Below are 18,075 nucleotides of genomic sequence, written 5' to 3'. Positions count from 1 at the left end.
CTTCTAAACATCTCTGAAGAAGCTGATAGATAGAATTACCTGTATGTGAAAATTTAATTTATGCAGTAGAACATTATATATCACGCCAATGTTACTCCAAAAGTGACACTGGAGTATTTTAATAACTTAACAATTCTCTAAATCACTGAGACACTCACCTTTCTTCATTATAACACTCCGACGATAGCCAGATCCATCCCAATAACTGAATGTGATCTCAATTTCTTCTTCCTTCAACGCGTTCTGCTTTCTAGCCCATTCTTGCCTCAATTCTTCCTTAAGTTTATTTTCCTCCTTCCTTTCCCTATCTGGCAAGAAACTTGTATCTACATCTGGATTTTTCTTAATTTTCTTAATTGCGAGGCCATCAGATTGCTCATTTTCTGACTGCGGGGATTTTTCAGCATTGTCTTCATCCAGATTAAAAGACAAAGCTTGAATCTGTCTCTTCTGTTTGTTCTTTTCTTTTCCTGCTCTTTTTCACGTTCCTTGTATCAAAGCATGATATGTATGACTAGATGACATTCAGAGCACTGGGCGAAAATCACATAACATTCAGAGCACTGGGCAGAAATCACATGTGTATATATATATATATATATAATCACGGCAAACCGCATGTATAACATCGTGTTATTTTTATTACATTTAGGAAAATTATTTCATATTAACTCAATAGGCGTTAAACTTGCATACATAGGGAGCTTTCCAGCAAGTGACACAAGCCGACATAAACGTCGTTCTATCTTTCTTTTTTGACAATGAGTAACAAAGACAAAACGATACCTGTGTCGACTTGTGTCGCTTGCTGGAAAGCTCCCATAAGTGAATCTCGCGTTTTATGTAAAATTTTGTAAGAAATCGCCGAAATCGGTAATCTAACCTATACTACGTTTACGCGAACGTTACTTAATTCTGTAGAAACTTACGAACGATACGATAATTCCTCCGCATAAACGGGAGATTTTATAGTAACTACGATGATATCGTTCGTATAAGTTACTACAGAAGTAATACTCACGTAAACGTAAACTATTATTCTTTGACTTATCAAGAGTTGTAAACTATTATAATTCCTGTCACATGCACTTAGTCGCGTAAAAGAGTCACGGTGCGGTTTCGCTTCGCGTCGTATAATAATAGGATAATTACATGTAAATAAAACAATTACCTTGAATCAGAAAAAATATTAATCGTCGCGTCGCGTAAAAAGTCACGGTCGGTCTCGCTCCGCGCGTACTTGACGTGGGACACTATACCGTGTTATAGGTTATAACTGACTGTGACAGGTGACAGCGCGCTAAACGCACTGTCTGCACTGGTCTGCACTCGCGCAGTACACACACGTATACATATGTGCATATCGAAACTGGCGATACTAGCACCGCCCTGGTGTCGAAAAAGTGAAAGTGACGCGACTCCAGCCAATGAAATGATGGCATGGCATGAGAGACGTCGGCGTTAGGAGGAGTATCTTAATTAAAAATTTTCACATTTGGACTTTGCGTCGCAATATCTCCGCTCGTAGGGCACGTAGCAGAAATATTATAAGAGAAACCCCCCCTAATTCGACCCCAAGCTATCGATTAAGCCTACTTAAAACTTGATCCGTTCACTCGTTATCGAGATCTCAACATCTCGAGTACTCGCAACTCGTCGCGTCGCGTAAAAGAGTCACGGTCGGTCTTGCTTTGCGTGTACTTGGCGCGAGACACTACCGTGTCTCTTGATACGAATTTTCTATATCCCGTATTTTCACCCCCTTGTATCTTCGAAACCGTGCCTATGCTCATCTTGAAATTTTACTGGGATTAATGTTTTATCTAATAGTACTGTTTCGCTCCGTCCGCTCTACGAATCGCGCGCACTCGTAAACGCGTCCGCGTACTTCCGGGGTCGCGGAAATAACCACACTCGTTATAGAAAAAGAAACTCAGGTTTATTCAGGCTCAGAACGTTAGTACAGAAAAGGGTTTGGAGAACCGGTTCGAACGGTTTGAATCTCCAGATCAATCTGACAGGCGATAATAAATCAATACGTCATATGTGTCCCGTTGTCATGGGACGCGCTTCGGCTTGAAGCTTCTGCGGAGCGGAGCCAAATTCAGCCCACAAGCAACGGGTGTCTCGGCACGGGCGCAACACTGCCCTCCCTCTTCAAGATTGTCGTCCCGACAATCCGGAAGGGCAGTTTTCTGACTGGGCGAACTATGTCTTGCGATTCCAGGGTACCGGGACGGCCTCCTGCCCTACCCTGGGCTGCTGCCACAGGTTACCGGGCACCGTCCTCTTCTCGGTCCCAACCGCACTCCGGAAGTCCAGGACCTCTGTCCTCTTCCTCGTGAAGCGAGTTCCCAATCAACATCTTCACCGGAGGGAGATGCTCTCCCCTCCTGCCGACTCCAGGGCGACCCCTCACCAGTTCCTTCGCAGGAGATCTCGCCCCCTAGCACAGACCCCTCCTTCTCAGCTCCCGAAGTCGTCGGAGACGTCGCTGCTCCTCTTCTAAAACTTCGAACAAGGGGGGAAAACTTCCCGTGGACCCAACGCCCCTTAGGGCTCCCCAGGTCCCTGCCTCGGCATTCGCCCTAAGTCCCACGGGAAAACCACGGTCAAAAATCATGGGAGAGGCAGTCTTCTAACTCTTCGTAACTTCGCCTTTGCCGGTACCAGGTTTGGCAACAAGCCAGCTCCCAGGATGCCCAACTCGGCGAGTTGTATTTCGTGAAAATCATTGTAATGAAATTTCAGAGAACGGTGAAAGGATGCAAGAAGCTACAATTTACTCGTTAACTGAAGAATCACAAGAACAGCGCGGCGAACAAGACGTAGACTCTGACTCAGATTTCTCAAGCAAGGAAAACGATGAGGGCGGAAACCAAGTCAACTCTCTTTCAGACCTCAAAATCAACGAAAATGTAGAAGAAGTTTAAGAGCCCGCGCAGGAAAGAAAACCTGAGCAAGCAGGCGAATGCACAACGCAAAGAGACGTAGCCACTCCCAGAAGGTCCGAACGCAAGGAAATCAGTATAGGCCAGGGTACATACCATACATAGCATCAGAAGAGCGCATAGATGATCCAAATACATTAGAAGAAGCGATGGCCAGCCCTGAGTGCGAAAGCTGATCACCCGGAGTGAAGCCACTGGCGGTCAAATGGGTCTATAAGAAGAAATTGACCAAATCTGGAGAAACGCGATACAAAGCGCGATTAGGGCTGCGCACAAATAGAAGGACAAGATTACAACAAAGTTTTCTCACCGGTGATAAGTTATGAGACCATAAGATAAGATATCTTTTATCTCTTGCAGCAAAAAATGGATTGCCGATAGATCACATGGATGTCGTAACAGCTTACCTAAACAGCGATTTAAAAGAGGAGACGTACATAACACCGCCAAAAGGTATCGGAGTAGAGAAAGAAGGAAAGCTTTGGAAGCTAAAGAAGGCGTTGTATGGACTCAAACAGAACGGACGAGCGTGGTATGATACAATCGATAAAAAAGTAAAGGAATACGGAATGCGCCAACTAAACGCAGATCCGTGTATACACGTGAAAGAAGAAGGAAATAAAATTTTGATAATCGCTATATATGTAGACGATTTGCTAATCTTAAGCAATCACGATGGCGAAATGAGAAAATTAAAGAAATTCCTGAATCAATTCTACGAAACGAAAGACTTGGGAGAAGCGAAATATTTCCTTGGTCTAGAAATCCACCAAGATAAGTTGAAGGGCGAAAAAAAATTACACAAGAAAAATACATAGAGAGGACACTCAGAAAGTTCGGAATGGAAGACTGCAAGCCAATTGGAACCCCGGCAGACACGAACGTTAGACTGACGGAAAGTAATGCGAAGTATGACGAACTCAATGACGACGAATTCAGAACCCAGTATCTTGAAGCAATAGGTTCGTTACTATATATAAGTCAGATCAGTCGACCGGACATAGCGCAGTCAGTAAACGTGGTCAGTAGTTTCTGCAAAAATCCCGAGATTTCACTGGACGGCTGTAAAGCGAATTTTCCGATACTTAAAGGGCACTGCGAATTATTATCTTAAATGTAGTAAAGATAACGATAGCGACATTGTAGGTTACTGCAACGCCGATTGGGATAACGACAAGCGCGATAGAAGGTCCATAAGTGGTTGTGTTTTCATGTTAAGTGGAGGAGCCGTTATTTGGCACAGCAAAAAACAACGCATTGTGGCGTTATCCACAGTAGAAGCAGAATATATCGCGCTTGCCTTTACTTGCCAAGAAGCTTTATAGTTAAGGAATCTCTTACGCGAGATCACGAAAATTACTAAGAATAAACGTTAGAAATTAAGTGTGATAATAATGGAGCGATAAGCCTGTCAAAGAATAATTCACAGGCCCACAAAAAAAGAAAAGTTGTCTGCGCCATGGATTAGACTATGGTATTCTTATGTATTTTTGCCTGCTGAAACCGAATATGACCTCAGTTTTGCCCCTACACGTCAGGATTTTTTTCTACAACCAAAAACACCTTGAAAAATTCATTAAACCTTGAACCAGCAAACCCCATAACCCATAACCCCGTGACCCCATATCCCACAACTCCATAACTCCATAACTCCATAAACCTGGAAATCTAGCAGACTTTCAATAACCACATGACCTTGGGAGTTATGCGGACAGAAGGAAGGATATACAATAACATACATTTATAACTTTATAAATTCACAACTCTGGAATCCTTGAGCACCAAATATTCTATTTTGGAAAGCTTTTTGACAGCACAACTCATGATCGTCTGTGTTTTCATAGTTTTGCAAGCACTGCATACTAATTGAAGTATCCAGTAATGATTCCCATCACGCAGTTTAGAGGCAAAACATTCTTCATATGCTGATTTTAATTTTTCTGTGAATTTTTTAATATTTTTCTTCAATTTAAATTCCTCACAAACATAACAGAATAAATTCGGATCACTATCGTATCTATGAGGACCCACGGAGGATCTAGATGTATTTTGAATGAGTTCAGGATTTTGATTTTCAAGAGCCATGGATATATTAAAAAAACCCGCACGTTGGGGATTTTGTTCCGATCGCAGGTGAGTCCGCCGTCCTAGGGGTGATAACCCTCATACCTTCCTAGGTCTAAGTATGAGGGCTTTCCAACTTTGACGAGGACAAAGTCAACTCGTTATCAGACACATTACGGCTCCATCTTCACACCTTAACGCCCCCCTGCAATGCAGCGCGCCTTCGCCGGCTTCGTTACCTCAGAGGATCGGAAAATGTATCATTCTACACATCCTTGATTGAGGCAGTTGTCACCATCTCCAGCATCCTCTGAGGCAGCAAGATTTTCAATTCCAATAACAATAATCTCTGATTCCGTTATCAGAAGAAGAAACATATCGTTTGGATTCTTAGGGTGCCGTCCCATGCAGGACGGAATTTCGGAAAACGAAATCTCGAAATCATTCTGATTGGTTAGCCCCATGGGGCTTGTACTGTGCCCCAAGGGGCTTTTTTTTTATTGTGAGGAAATCTTCTACTACTGGGATCCCAGGCCTAAGCCCGGTTTACCCAGTAGCCCCGAAGGGGAAGACCCCCCCGTCCTCCGGGCAGAGGAACGGGGGGAGTGTCGGATTCCATGCATGCACATCGCCCACAATACTGCATGCATGGCCTACCGACTAAAACCTCACGGTGTCCTTCGCTGCACCTTTATGGGGGGCGCCCGGGGACAGTTATTATGCATCCGGAACGCCCCCCGGTGCTAGAGCCTAGTCTTGGCTTCCAGCTCTGAGCCTGTTAAGGCTCGGTGACTCAAGTGAGCCGGCTAATCAATTGTGTGCCGCGGTGCGGACACCGATACCGCGACACCCCTCCCATTGCGTTGGGAGTGATGGTCGACGCCCGTTGCCCGCCGGGTCGCCAACCTCCCACCTTTGGACACCTCCACGTCGGTGGAGGGTGCCAAAGGATTAAACCTACTCCTACCTGTGGTAGTACCTCCGTTTACTCGGAGGGAAAAACGAGCTAGTGGTCCATATGAATATCTATGGAGGATCCACCGCAGGAGCAGCGCGTTTCCCACGACGAATCCTCTTGGCGTCCTCTTTTGCGGACATGACCTGTCCGCAATACGACAGGAACGCCTTCCACTTTTGTTCCCTCCCGACTATGGCCGCCACAATAGCCGGGAGGGACAGGTCGTCACCGACCGCCTCCCTTAAGACTCGGCGCAGCTCAGCCCACGCTGGACAGAATTCCAGCGTGTGCTGCGCCAAGGCCCTACCCTCGTCACAATGGTGGCATCGCGTGGTGGTTTCCTTCCCTATTCTACACAGGTACTCACCAAAGCACTCATGCCCAGTGAACACCTGCGTAGCGTGATATGAAAGTCCATATCCCCGACTGCCTAGCCAGTCTGCTAGGCAGGGTCGGACGGCATCGATGGTCCTCCGCCCGGGTAGCGCCGGGTCGGCGAGATATACGGCCCGTCTCTCGACAAGGACCACCTTTGCTTGGAGCTTGACCTCTCTTATAGCCCTGTCTGGTACCACGGCTCCCCCCGCTCGCAGCCGCTTCACTCCCTTATACGCCTCAGCGTGTTGCATAGCTGCGAGTTCTAATGGGGGGAGTCCAGCCAGGACTGTGGCCGCCGCATGCGAGACGCATGCGGTACGCTCGTGACACCCGTAGCGCAATAATGCGTTGGGCCTGACGCAGTTGCGTCTTGATACGCCTCGAGGCCCCCACCGCAGGTGCCTAGACCGGGGGACCGTACAGTGCCACGGCATGCACCGTCGTCGCATACAGCCGGCGAGCACGGCCGCTCGCCCCTCCCAGATTAGGCATCAGCCTAGCAAAGCTACTTGCCACATTCCGGATTCTGGGAGTCAGGCGAGCAAAATGCTCGCCGAAGCTCCAAGTTCCGTCCAACCAGAACCGGACCAGTCCGGGACAGGTGCCGGACGAGGCGATCGGCAATAACACGCTCGAAGAAAACCTCGTCCAGCAAACAAATCGGTCTATACGCCAAGGGCGAGTCGGCGGGTTTTCCTGCTTTTGGGAGGAAGACCAATTTTGCAATCTTCCAGTTCTGGGGGAACCGGCCCTCCCTTAAACACCTCGTGTATAAATCGCGAAGCTTTTCGGCCAGTTCCCCCGTGACCAAGGACCATGCCTTTCCGGGTACCCCATCTGGTCCAGGCGCTTTCCCAGCCTTCAGCCGCTTAGCGGCCTGGACCACTTCCTCCAGTTTGACCGATTCCTCTTCCCACCCCACAGGCGGCGGGGCAGGATTCTCGGACACCCTCGCTCTTTCCTCCGGGTCGTCGGGGAAGAGGGTGTCCACCACCTTATCAAGGAATTCGGGGTCGAGGGTTTCCGTCATCGGGGACGCCCAAGTCCTGAGTTTATTCAAGACCATCATGTATGGGCGCCCCCAAGGGTCCCGGTCTAGATCCTGGAGCAATTCTGTCCAGGCATGGTCCTTGGCTACCTTGATTGCTTTGGAGAGGGCGTATCTGGCGGCTCGATACCCCTCTCCCGCCACCTTGAGCCTGTGCGGGTCCCGGTATTTCCGGACCCGCAATCAAGCTCTCCTAGCGTGGACGGAGGAGCGCCGTAGCTCGGCAATCTCCCCCGTCCACCAATATGCTGCCTTACGCGGACGAGGCCTGGTTCGGGGCATCCCCGCGTCGCACGCGTCTGTCATTATGCCCCGGAGCCAAATCGCTGCCTCGTCCACAGTTTCCGCGTTAGACAGCAACATGTCCTGCCACAGGGAAGCATGGATCGCGGCCCTGAAAAGCTCGAGCCCATCGAGGAAAGCCCTTCAGGGCTTCCTGGCGGCGGGCCAGTACCTCCTGTGGGGCGACCGAGAGGCTCATCTCTATATATCTGTGGTCAGATAGAGTTTTAATCCCCTCGATCACCCCCCACCCATTGATGCGGCGCTCAGCCGGGGAGTTGGTCCACGTAAGGTCCACTATGGACCTCCCCCGGTGCCGCACGCATGTTTGCTTGGATCCTGAATTAACGATACATAATCCAAGGCCCGCCGCCCACCTCTCGAGAGCCTTCTTTTTCTTATCGGTGACCGGGGACCCCCACAACGCCGACTTGGCATTGAAGTCCCCGGCCACCACCGTTGGTCCGGGAAGTCTTCTTGAAACGCAACCCCAAAGGTTGTCTAGGAACTCCTCGTATTGGACCACGTTGAGGCTAGGGGGAGCGTATACCCCAATTACCGCAAAGTGGCCCCATTTGACCGCGACGAACTCATCGCCCGCCTCAAGCCGAGTGCAGGCGGTGGGCTCGTCCGTCATCCGCCACGTAATGGCGACGGAACCACACCTATCCCCCGCCCAACACGGGTGACTCGGAGGGATTCGGTACGGCTCCGCCACAACCCCCAAGCCACTACAGCGCTCCGCCATATTATGGATAAATAAGTCCTGGGCGGCCCTGCAGTGATTGAGGTTTGCCTGTAAGAGTCTCTGGGGCATTACATATATCCTGCCCCAGAGTCCTTCTCCTCTTTCTCCTCATTGTTCTGCTCATAATCGGGCAGAGGTACCACAGATGCCTCGGTTGGCAGTGTTGGGTCCCCCTTAGCATTCGCGTGCCCGGTGCCCAACCTCCCCACAGCGATAACACCGATCGCTCCTGTCGGCTTTGCTTGGGCAATTTGCCCTGACATGCCCCCCCCCCCTCCAGGCATTTATAGCACTGGAGGGGTCTTGTGTCTAGAGTCTGGACCCTCGCTACAAACCAGCCAAGCTGGATTTTATTGCCCCTCTTCTCTAGCGTGTTTACGACCCCCAGTGGGCATTTGACCCACGCAGTATTTAGGCCGTTGGGCCTTTCCTCATCGGACCGACCTACACTTGTGTGGGAGTACAGGCTCCGATTTTCGCTATCTCAGCCGCTAATTCCCCGGCGGAGACAGAGTCCTCGATGTCCAGGACCCTGATTTCCCCGGTCTTAACGGGCCTCGAAACGACCACTCCCTCGCGTCCTGCAAAAAGAACACTGAGCCGTTCAGCCAAAACCTCGGCCTTCGCAGCTCCCTCCGCTCCAGGAATTTCAATGAGGAAAGCCCCAGTTTGTGCCCGTTTGGGCTTGAGGCCCCCCTCAATCCCCACATTTTTAAGGGAGATATTCTTTCTGGCCTCTTTAAGGAGTTTTTCGTACTCCCCAGAAGCACTGGTAATGGTTATTGCCGCCGTACGCGGCACTTTCCTCTTACCAGGCTTCTTCTCTTTCTCGACCGTACTGGCAGTCTTTTTCTTGGGCTGCGTGGTATTGGCCCCACCCTTCCCCTGTGTGGAGCCCTTATTCACGGCAGCCTTCCCTCCTGCTGTTGGCGTCTTGCTTTCCTGCCTCTTTTTTCCCCTCTTAACGACCATTGACCATTGCGTGTCTACGGCCGTGCTTGTAGAGGGGAGAGGAACAGGAACTGGAGCAGCGACGTTAGTTTTGCTGCTAGACGCCTCTCTCGATGAGCTTGTCACCCTGGCTCCCTGGTTCTTCACTTTTAGCCCAGCTGTCTGTTCCCCTTTTCCTGCAGCTGGGTTATTCCCTCCTTTATTGTCCGTCTTAGCTTCCTGCTTCTTAATTTTGCCCTTGTTCGCCTTTTTGTTAGACGTCTGAGCGACTTCTTTCAGAGCAGGCTGCACTTTCTTCCCTGCTGGACTCGGATTAGTAGGTGCAACGAGTCCCATTTTTGTCAAGACACAGACGAGCATGCCCTCCAATCTATTGGAGAGATTGTTGAGCAGTCTCTCCTCTAAGGACTGTTCCGCAGTTTGCATGTTCACAGTCCTTTCCTTCCTAGAAAGAACAGCAGGCTCCATTATTTTGGATTGTCCTTGTAAGAGGGGCCTGCGTACCTCGGTTTTTTCTTTCTCCTTTAGTTGGTTCAGTATTTCCAACCTATTGGCCTCGAACTCTGCCCTCTCTCTTTCCTCCTCATCAGAGGAGTTGTCAATAACCGTGACCCTACACAGTTTCTTAGTGCGCTTTGCAACCGGCGATTCGGGACTGACGTTCTGCTCAACGTCGACCTCCATTGGCGTCGGCATTGACTCTGATGTTGATGTCAACACCACCGTAGAGTTCGATTGTCGATCGCTCTCTTTCTTCTTACGGAGTTTGCGGTTTTCCTCTTGGAGGGTCGCGATTTTCCTTCGCATCTCCTCCAATTCGTCTTCAACCGCGTCTTCTTTGTTCCCCTCAAGTCTGCCTATTAAATGTGTTACAGCCGCCGTTATGGTTGCCGCTGCAGTATTGAGGGCACCTTTATTCGACCATTTCATAGTGGCTGAATTATTGACCTTGTCAACTTTTTGAACTTCTTCGAATATCCTGTTGACAAGGTCCGCCGTGGGCGCCATCTGGAGATCTTCGATCATCATCTTCTCCTTCACCCTCCTTCCCTTAGTGAGGTTAGCAGGCACCGAGGGATCTTCTAGTTTCCTCAATCTCTGCTCCTCCCTCTTCAATGCCTGCTGTGCCCACATGACCTTTTTTACGGCGTAGTCGCCTGTAGTGATGGGCCTTCCTCTCTTCCCATCCGGGTTGAGCGGACAAATCCCTTCCTCTGCCACCACAATCGGGGTATCCGACACGTTGGACACATCCGACGCGTTGGACCTTGTTGACTCGACGGAGTTCGACCTACTAGTCGGGCCAGATTTGACTCCCTTGTTACTCAGAGACTCCCTAGTCTCTGCGCTGACTTTCCTCATCAGTTCTGCATGCGGCGGATCCGGTGGAGCAGCCCTGGCAAAGGGATAATCCTCGTCCTTGCCCTTCTCCACGCTACTGTCCTGCGATCCAGAACTACCGTCCTTGGATGCATTCCTTCCTCTAAGGCTCTTCGGCCCACTAATGGCCGGGTTCTTGATAGTTCTCTTAGAGGACTTCTTCGCCTCTTGGGAAGTGCTTCCCGAGGCTCTCTGGGATTTGTTGTTTCCCATCTCCGCCTTCTCTGTGTTTTGTTTTTTAGTAGTAGGGTCAGAACAATTCATTTTTGAAGTGATCCCGCTACCCGCCGCACCTCGGGTTTCCCCTATGCCCCAGCCCCCCGCCAACAGCGGGGAAACTGGAGCTCCAGCCCCTTACTAACCTACGGACAAAGGGCATCAAGGCCACGAGGCCCGTGGGTTTTCGGGGGTCCCTGGCCTCCGACCTCCAGGGCACCGCGGCGGGCGCCGCGACGCGGGGGGCCCCACGGACAGTTGGGGCCGAGGGAGTCGCACCCCTCCCAAGGCCTTGCCTGCCGTGGCGACCGGCATGTAATCCCAGGTCACCGGCCGAGGTGACCTCCGCACCGGTGACCTTTCTCCAACCCCGGTGGCCGGATTCGGGAGGGATGCGATCCCCGACCACCGGAGTCCCCGCGCGCGCCGCCGGTCTTTTACACCCGCCGGCTAGACCCGCCGGCCCCGACCTCGGAATATGTCCGAGCGGCCCGACGGGTCTGCTCCCACCCAGGTCGGCTAGCCCCGATCTCGGAATACGTCCGAGCGGCCCAGGCGACCCTCCACACTCGGTGAACCGTGGGTCCACGAACCTGGTGTGCAATCATCGAGTGTGGGCCTCTCCTCCGGTTGGCCCAGCGCCATGTACTAGGCCAGTTGAAAGAGGGTTATCCCCTCTCTCGAAGGAGAGGAGATCTTCCCGTTCCCTCGGTGAGACGACATCCTTGCCCACTTCGGGAACGGGGACCACCCTCCCTCAGAACCCCGACCCCTGGCCTTGCGGCCGAATTCTTCACCCTGCCGGAGCACCGGCGTGCAATGAGAGAGGGAGCCACCCACCCTAAAACCCCGTGGTTTTTTATCGAGGTTTTCCTTCCTCTAGACCGGCGGGAGGAGTAGAGACTCCCCCCTAACGGTCCCGGCCGACCGGGCGTTTGAAGTCAGGGTCGCCTTCCTCTACCGGCGATTGGGACCGACCCGTAGGCCAGTCCCTAAGGGAGTCGCCCGGCTCCCATTCTTCCCGCCACTCCGGCCCGTAGACCGGCGGGCGGCAGGAAGGGTGGACTCTTAGACCCCGCACCTCACCAACGAGTCATCACAGTAACTTCTACCAACAGAAGCCACCGGACCTGACCCGCCGGATCCGAATGGGGAGCCCTCTCGCCGCGCCAAGGCGGTCCACCACGAGAGAGTGCACCACTCCATGTTGCTGAAGTCTCGCGGACGGGGCCAAATATCATGTAGGTTCCTCGGGGGGTACGAACGTATCGTAGGTTAATTACTATCGACCGCTGGGCTTTTCTTAGATATAATTAATTAATGAAGATTAAATATACCTATATATATATTTTTTTGACAATATTCAAACTGTTTTTTCATCGGTTTGATATAAAAATATGTTTTAATTGTTATAGATTATTCGATAAATAACTGTAGAACATAGCAAAGAGCGATTCTCTCCAAATTTTTAGGGAATCACGTTCTTGCGATAACAAAACGATTCAGCAAGTATTTGCGAGGAGACGCAGTTTCCTTTAATTTTTATTAATTTTTTGTTAATAATTTATTCAGCAGCGACCGATAGCAAAGAACGATTCTCTCCAAATTTTTAGGGAATTACGTTCTTGTGATAACAAAACGATTCAGCAAGTATTTGCGAGAGGACGCGGTTTCCTTTAATTGTTATTAATTTTTTATTAATAATTTATTCAGTAGCGACCGATAGCAAAGAACGATTCTCTCCAAATTTTTAGGGAATTACGTTCTTGCGATAACAAAACGATTCATCAAGTATTTGCGAGGGGACGCGATTTCCTTTCATTGTTATTAATTTTTTATTAATAATTTATTCTCTAGCGGTCGATAGCAAAGAACGATTCTCTCCAAATTTTTAGGCAATCACGTTCTTGCGATAACAAAACGATTCAGCAAGTATTTGCGAGGGGACGCGGTTTCCTTTAATTGTTATTAATCCTTTATTAATAATTTATTCAGCAGCGACCGATAGCAAAGAACGATTCTCTCCAAATTTTTAGGGAATTACGTTCTTGTGATAACAAAACGATTCAGCAAGTATTTGCGAGGGGACGCGGTTTCCTTTAATTGTTATTAATTTTTTATTAATAATTTATTCAGTAGTGACCGATAGCAAAGAACGATTCTCTCCAAATTTTTAGGGAATTACGTTCTTGCGATAACAAAACGATTCAGCAAGTATTTGCGAGGGGACGCGGTTTCCTTTAATTGTTATTAATCCTTTATTAATAATTTATTCAGCAGCGACCGATAGCAAAGAACGATTCTCTCCAAATTTTTAGGGAATTACGTTCTTGCGATAACAAAACGATTCAGCAAGTATTTGCGAGGGGACGCGGTTTCCTTTAATTGTTATTAATTTTTTATTAATAATTTATTCTCTAGCGGTCGATAGCAAAGAACGATTCTCTCCAAATTTTTAGGCAATCACGTACTTGCGATAACAAAACGATTCAGCAAGTATTTGCGAGGGGACGCGGTTTCCTTTAATTGTTATTAATCCTTTATTAATAATTTATTCAGCAGCGACCGATAGCAAAAAACGATTCTCTTTAAATTTTTAGTGAATTACGTTCTTGTGATAACAAAACGATTCAGCAAGTATTTGCGAGGGGACGCGGTTTCCTTTAATTGTTATTAATTTTTTATTAATAATTTATTCAGTAGTGACCGATAGCAAAGTACGATTCTCTCCAAATTTTTAGGGAATTACGTTCTTGCGATAACAAAACGATTCATCAAGTATTTGCGAGAGGACGCGGTTTCCTTTAATTGTTATTAATTTTTTATTAATAATTTATCCAGCAGCGACCGATAGCAAAGAACGATTCTCTCCAAATTTTTAGGGAATTACGTTCTTGTGATAACAAAACGATTCAGCAAGTATTTGCGAGAGGACGCGGTTTCCTTTAATTGTTATTAATTTTTTATTAATAATTTATTCAGTAGCGACCGATAGCAAAGAACGATTCTCTCCAAATTTTTAGGGAATTACGTTTTTGCGATAACAAAACAATTCAGCAAGTATTTGCGAGGGGACGCGGTTTCCTTTAATTGTTATTAATTTTTTATTAACCATTTATTCTCTAGCGGTCGATAGCAAAGAACAATTCTCTCCAAATTTTTAGGCAATCACGTTCTTGCGATAACAAAACGATTCAGCAAGTATTTGCGAGGGGACGCAGTTTCCTTTAATTGTTATTAATTTTTTATGAATCATTTATTCTCTAGCGGTCGACAGCAAAGAGCAATTTTCTCCAAATTTTTAGGCAATCACTTTCTTGCGATAACAAAACGATTCAGCAAGTATTTGCGACAAGACGCGGTTTCCTTTAATTATTATTAAATTTTTGTTAACTGTCATTTCATTTTTTTTGCAAAGTCCATGATGCGGTTTTAAAAAAAAATCGCATAATTTCTTACCGACATTACGTGAAAATTGAAACGGATTCAATTTGATTATTGCATCTGTGATTATAGCAGACAAAACGAATAGATTTCATTCATTTCATTCATACGATCAATAGATCGTATTGACCGCAAGAGGTTTAAGTCCGAAAAACTATCGGAAAACAAAAAAGATGTACATTTCTTGAAGCTTGAAATAATTATATGATACGCGCTAACAATGACTATCGGCAGTGAGAGTATCTGACAAGTTAGAAATGACGCGAGTGCGGCGGCGGCGGCAACAGTGAAAGCGTCCGTGTGCGCTCAGCACGAGAGAAACAAAGATAATAGGTGTTGTTACGTATCATCCACTAAAGTCGTACACGACATGCGTATAAATATATATAAACATCTGCACATATACATATGCTGCATAAAGAGACGGACGACTCGGGCGCACACATAGGATATACAGACACATATGCGCTACGGATAGGTAAACACCCGCGAATCTAGCGACGATCATGTCGCCACACTTTCCGTTTAGCGGTTTGAGTTAAAGGGAGCCGCGGCGCCGATAATCGCAGGACACCGTCGCCACCGTGTTCACCTCACCCGCGTCTCATCAATCGAATCGACCAATAAGAGAACTTTTTCGGCGGAACGGTGACGGCGGGGGAGATCGCGACGTCTGAAAACATTAAGGGGCTACATCTACCTAGAGGCCCGAAAAATAGGTCGAAATTCAGAAATTTTTTTTCAGAAACGATTAGTGGGAATAAAACGAATTTTTTTTTTACTTAAAGATACATGTTTTGAGAGCTTTAAAAAAAATTTTTATTAAAAAATGTCCAAAAACAAAAAAGTTATGGCCGCCGGCAGATGATAAGTTTTTTTTCGACACGTTCGGCGGTGGACACTGTCCAATTAAAACGGTTGATCTGAAATAAAAAAACCAAAGGGGTTATTCAAGTTAACAATAAAAACGAGTCGTTGACGATCGCCGATTTTTAAAATCGATTTTTCAAACAAAATGGCAACAAATTGAAACTCAGGTATGTAAAATCTATGAAAAAATATCGTCATTCTTACGTAATTATTAAAAAATAAAGATCAATTTAAAAAAAGTAAGATCGTCAACGACCTCTAAATGTTTCTCAGCGTATTTTGTGTAAATTTCAAAACGATCCATCGAGCGGTTTTCCAGATATGATGTCCACCGGCTTCGAAAACAGTGTTTTGAGAAAAACGCGTTTAAAGTTTCAAGTATGGTTCTACTGTTGTTAAGTGAAGAATTTTTAACTTTACCTCTAGTCGTCAATTGCAGGACCATATAAAGTACCCTCAGCAGCAATTGCAGCTTCATGCGAAGAGGATTGTTTTTGTCTGCGAGCAATTCTCCCTTCGCGCGTCGCCTCCTGCACTCGAATTTCAGCTGAATTGATGCGCTCTCGGTCTTGGTTCTCGCAGTGTGTAGCGCAATTTCGGCCAACATCGATATTCAATGCCTGCATTATCAGTAAATATATACTAGCACCTTCGTTGAAAGTGCATGCGGCAATATTTGCAGCAATTTGAACGATCGATGCACTGCTGTTCTGAATTTTTGGAGCCATTCGCCAAATAATGTTGTTCAAACTTTCGTTTACATTTTGAGTGAATCCACCGACGCATCTCTCCAATAAATTGTCATCCGAAAGATTTTCATATATCGGACGAATTGCTTTGATAACATCGTCGTGAAGTGGCGTTTTATGCTCATAATGCTGAAGAGTTCCTGCGGCTTTCATTTGCTGCCACGAGCACCACGATTCCGGTCCTTGAGGGCAATTATCGTGTCGAGGCTCTTCATTCGTTGAACACTTGTGGTAAAATGTGGCCCATATAGCATCCTTCATTTTTGTCACAGAATCGCAGTTTCTTCTGATGGCGAGGCCGTAATAAACTGTCAGTTCATCGATCAGTTTTCCAGTCAATTTGCCTTTACCACCGAGACCCGTGGTTTTTTTTGCAAGAGCGAAGTCTTGTACCCATGCGTTTTTGAACGTGGCCTACACATTCTTTTTTGTTTATGACAACAGAAGGACCGTACGGAGAAGCATCCACTATTCCCTTATACGTTTTCGAGTCACCGTCGCCTATATAATTGATATATTTTACTCCGTAACTGGATTCAGATCGCTCAAACATTTCACGGATAGCGTCGACTTCCATTTTTCCCGCCGATCCTTTATGATTAGCAGAACAATTGTCTTGATGAGAATCAAACCACTCGACATATTCTGCCGTATTTATTTTATCTTTCCAAGATTCACAGGCCTTGCAATAACTGCATTTTACTAAAATATCGAGAACTTTACCACTATAGTGACCAATGATAGTTGATACACCATGCAAGGAATTGAATCCTCGTTTTCTCCATGTTCCGTCTCCCGAAATAGTAAGTCCTTCTACTTCTTCCAAATTATTCGCTTCCATCGTCTTTCTTTTTTCTTCTTCAACACTTCGAGATAATATTAATTTGCAAACAGCGTCCGAAGCATGTACTAAGCTATTCACGATCAGATCGTAGGTGGCCTGAAAAACTGGTCGATGCAAATCCATAATTCCACAGAATCTTTGTGCTCCCACTAATCCGATCCCCAGGAGTCGCATAGCAAAGATAAATCTTCGATTTATTTCGTAAGTGCTTCCTATGTACGGGCAAGACGAGATGGTTACAGGTGGGCATGAATTGCAAGTCACTATTATTTTGAAGCCCAAACCTCGTTCACTTGCGCGATTGAATTTCACGTCGTTTCCACATTGCTTACATTTCACACAGTCGCTTACTGCAGAAAACACAGTTAGGAAATTCAGAATCACATATCCGATAGATTCGTTTATCGGGACATTGATATCTTTCAAGTCCTATAATTTTTTTGCGGACGCACTCGTGTTTGCTTCTTCTTTTTTTTCGCTTTCGAACAGATTCGATGGTCGTTTTCTTTTCTTCGATCTGTCTCGTCTAAACGAAGTAGAAGCTCTTGTTTCTCAAGAAATTTTCATTTTCGATGCCATTATTATCACTTTACGTACGCTTTGAAACTCGAATACAGAACAGAAGAGCAAGTGCGTAAAGTCTACTAGTACGTCTACTCGCTAGCTCAATGGCTTTCGTACTGAATTTTAACGGTCCTCAGCTGAAAGACACAGGTGGGGTCGCTCCCCTAGGCCCCTAAAAGGGACTCTTTTGTCATGAGCAACAATACACAAGATCGAGAAGACAACTGAAACCCAAAATACCGCTAGAGCGATATTTTCCATGCGCGCCACGTCAGGTAGCGGAGCTCGAACGCTCGAACGCTCGAACTTGTTTTCTTCGAAATTCTATAACTTCGTCAATTTTACAGATATCGATGTAAAATTTTCAGGATATATTCTCAACACTTGAAACTTTTAGAAAATGCAATAAAAAAAATGCAAAAAAAAATTTTCTAGGTAGATGTGGCCCCTTAATTCTTCCCGCAGTCATAGAGCAGTACACACCTCGAGTCAGTATCAAAAATCGCACGACGACTTTAGTGGATTTTTGATGATTCGTAACAGGTATGTTCAGCAGAGACACAACCGTTGAGTTCGTCCTATCAACACTTTGTTGATTAATTGGTTCTAATAGTAAGAACCAATCACG

At 46.9% G+C, this 18,075-nt stretch overlaps 2 protein-coding genes and 1 pseudogene across 2 annotated transcripts; all 3 read right to left on the bottom strand.

Annotated features, from left to right (window-relative positions):
* Positions 1-6,041: 6,041 nt before the first annotated feature.
* On the bottom strand, positions 6,042-6,602 carry LOC139784900 (uncharacterized). The gene has a single exon (XM_071724074.1). It carries the CDS (start codon positions 6,600-6,602, stop codon positions 6,042-6,044), a length of 561 nt encoding a protein of 186 aa, XP_071580175.1.
* Positions 6,603-6,856: 254 nt separating this feature from the next.
* Positions 6,857-8,692, bottom strand: LOC139784899 (uncharacterized). Its single transcript, XM_071724073.1, has 3 exons — positions 8,502-8,692; positions 8,059-8,457; positions 6,857-7,550 (listed from the first exon to the last, which is right to left on the bottom strand). Exons 1-3 carry the CDS (start codon positions 8,690-8,692, stop codon positions 6,857-6,859), a joined length of 1,284 nt encoding a protein of 427 aa, XP_071580174.1.
* A 6,523-nt stretch (positions 8,693-15,215) lies between these two features.
* On the bottom strand, positions 15,216-16,631 carry LOC139784905 (uncharacterized; annotated as a pseudogene).
* Positions 16,632-18,075: the final 1,444 nt, after the last annotated feature.

The sequence above is a fragment of the Temnothorax nylanderi genome, unplaced genomic scaffold, assembly GCF_030848795.1.
Source record: "Temnothorax nylanderi isolate EJ_2023f unplaced genomic scaffold, tnyl_v1.0 TNYL_tig0702_pilon, whole genome shotgun sequence".
In the NCBI taxonomy this organism is placed as follows: Eukaryota; Metazoa; Arthropoda; class Insecta; order Hymenoptera; family Formicidae; genus Temnothorax; species Temnothorax nylanderi.
This window is presented reverse-complemented; position numbering and strand designations above follow the sequence as displayed.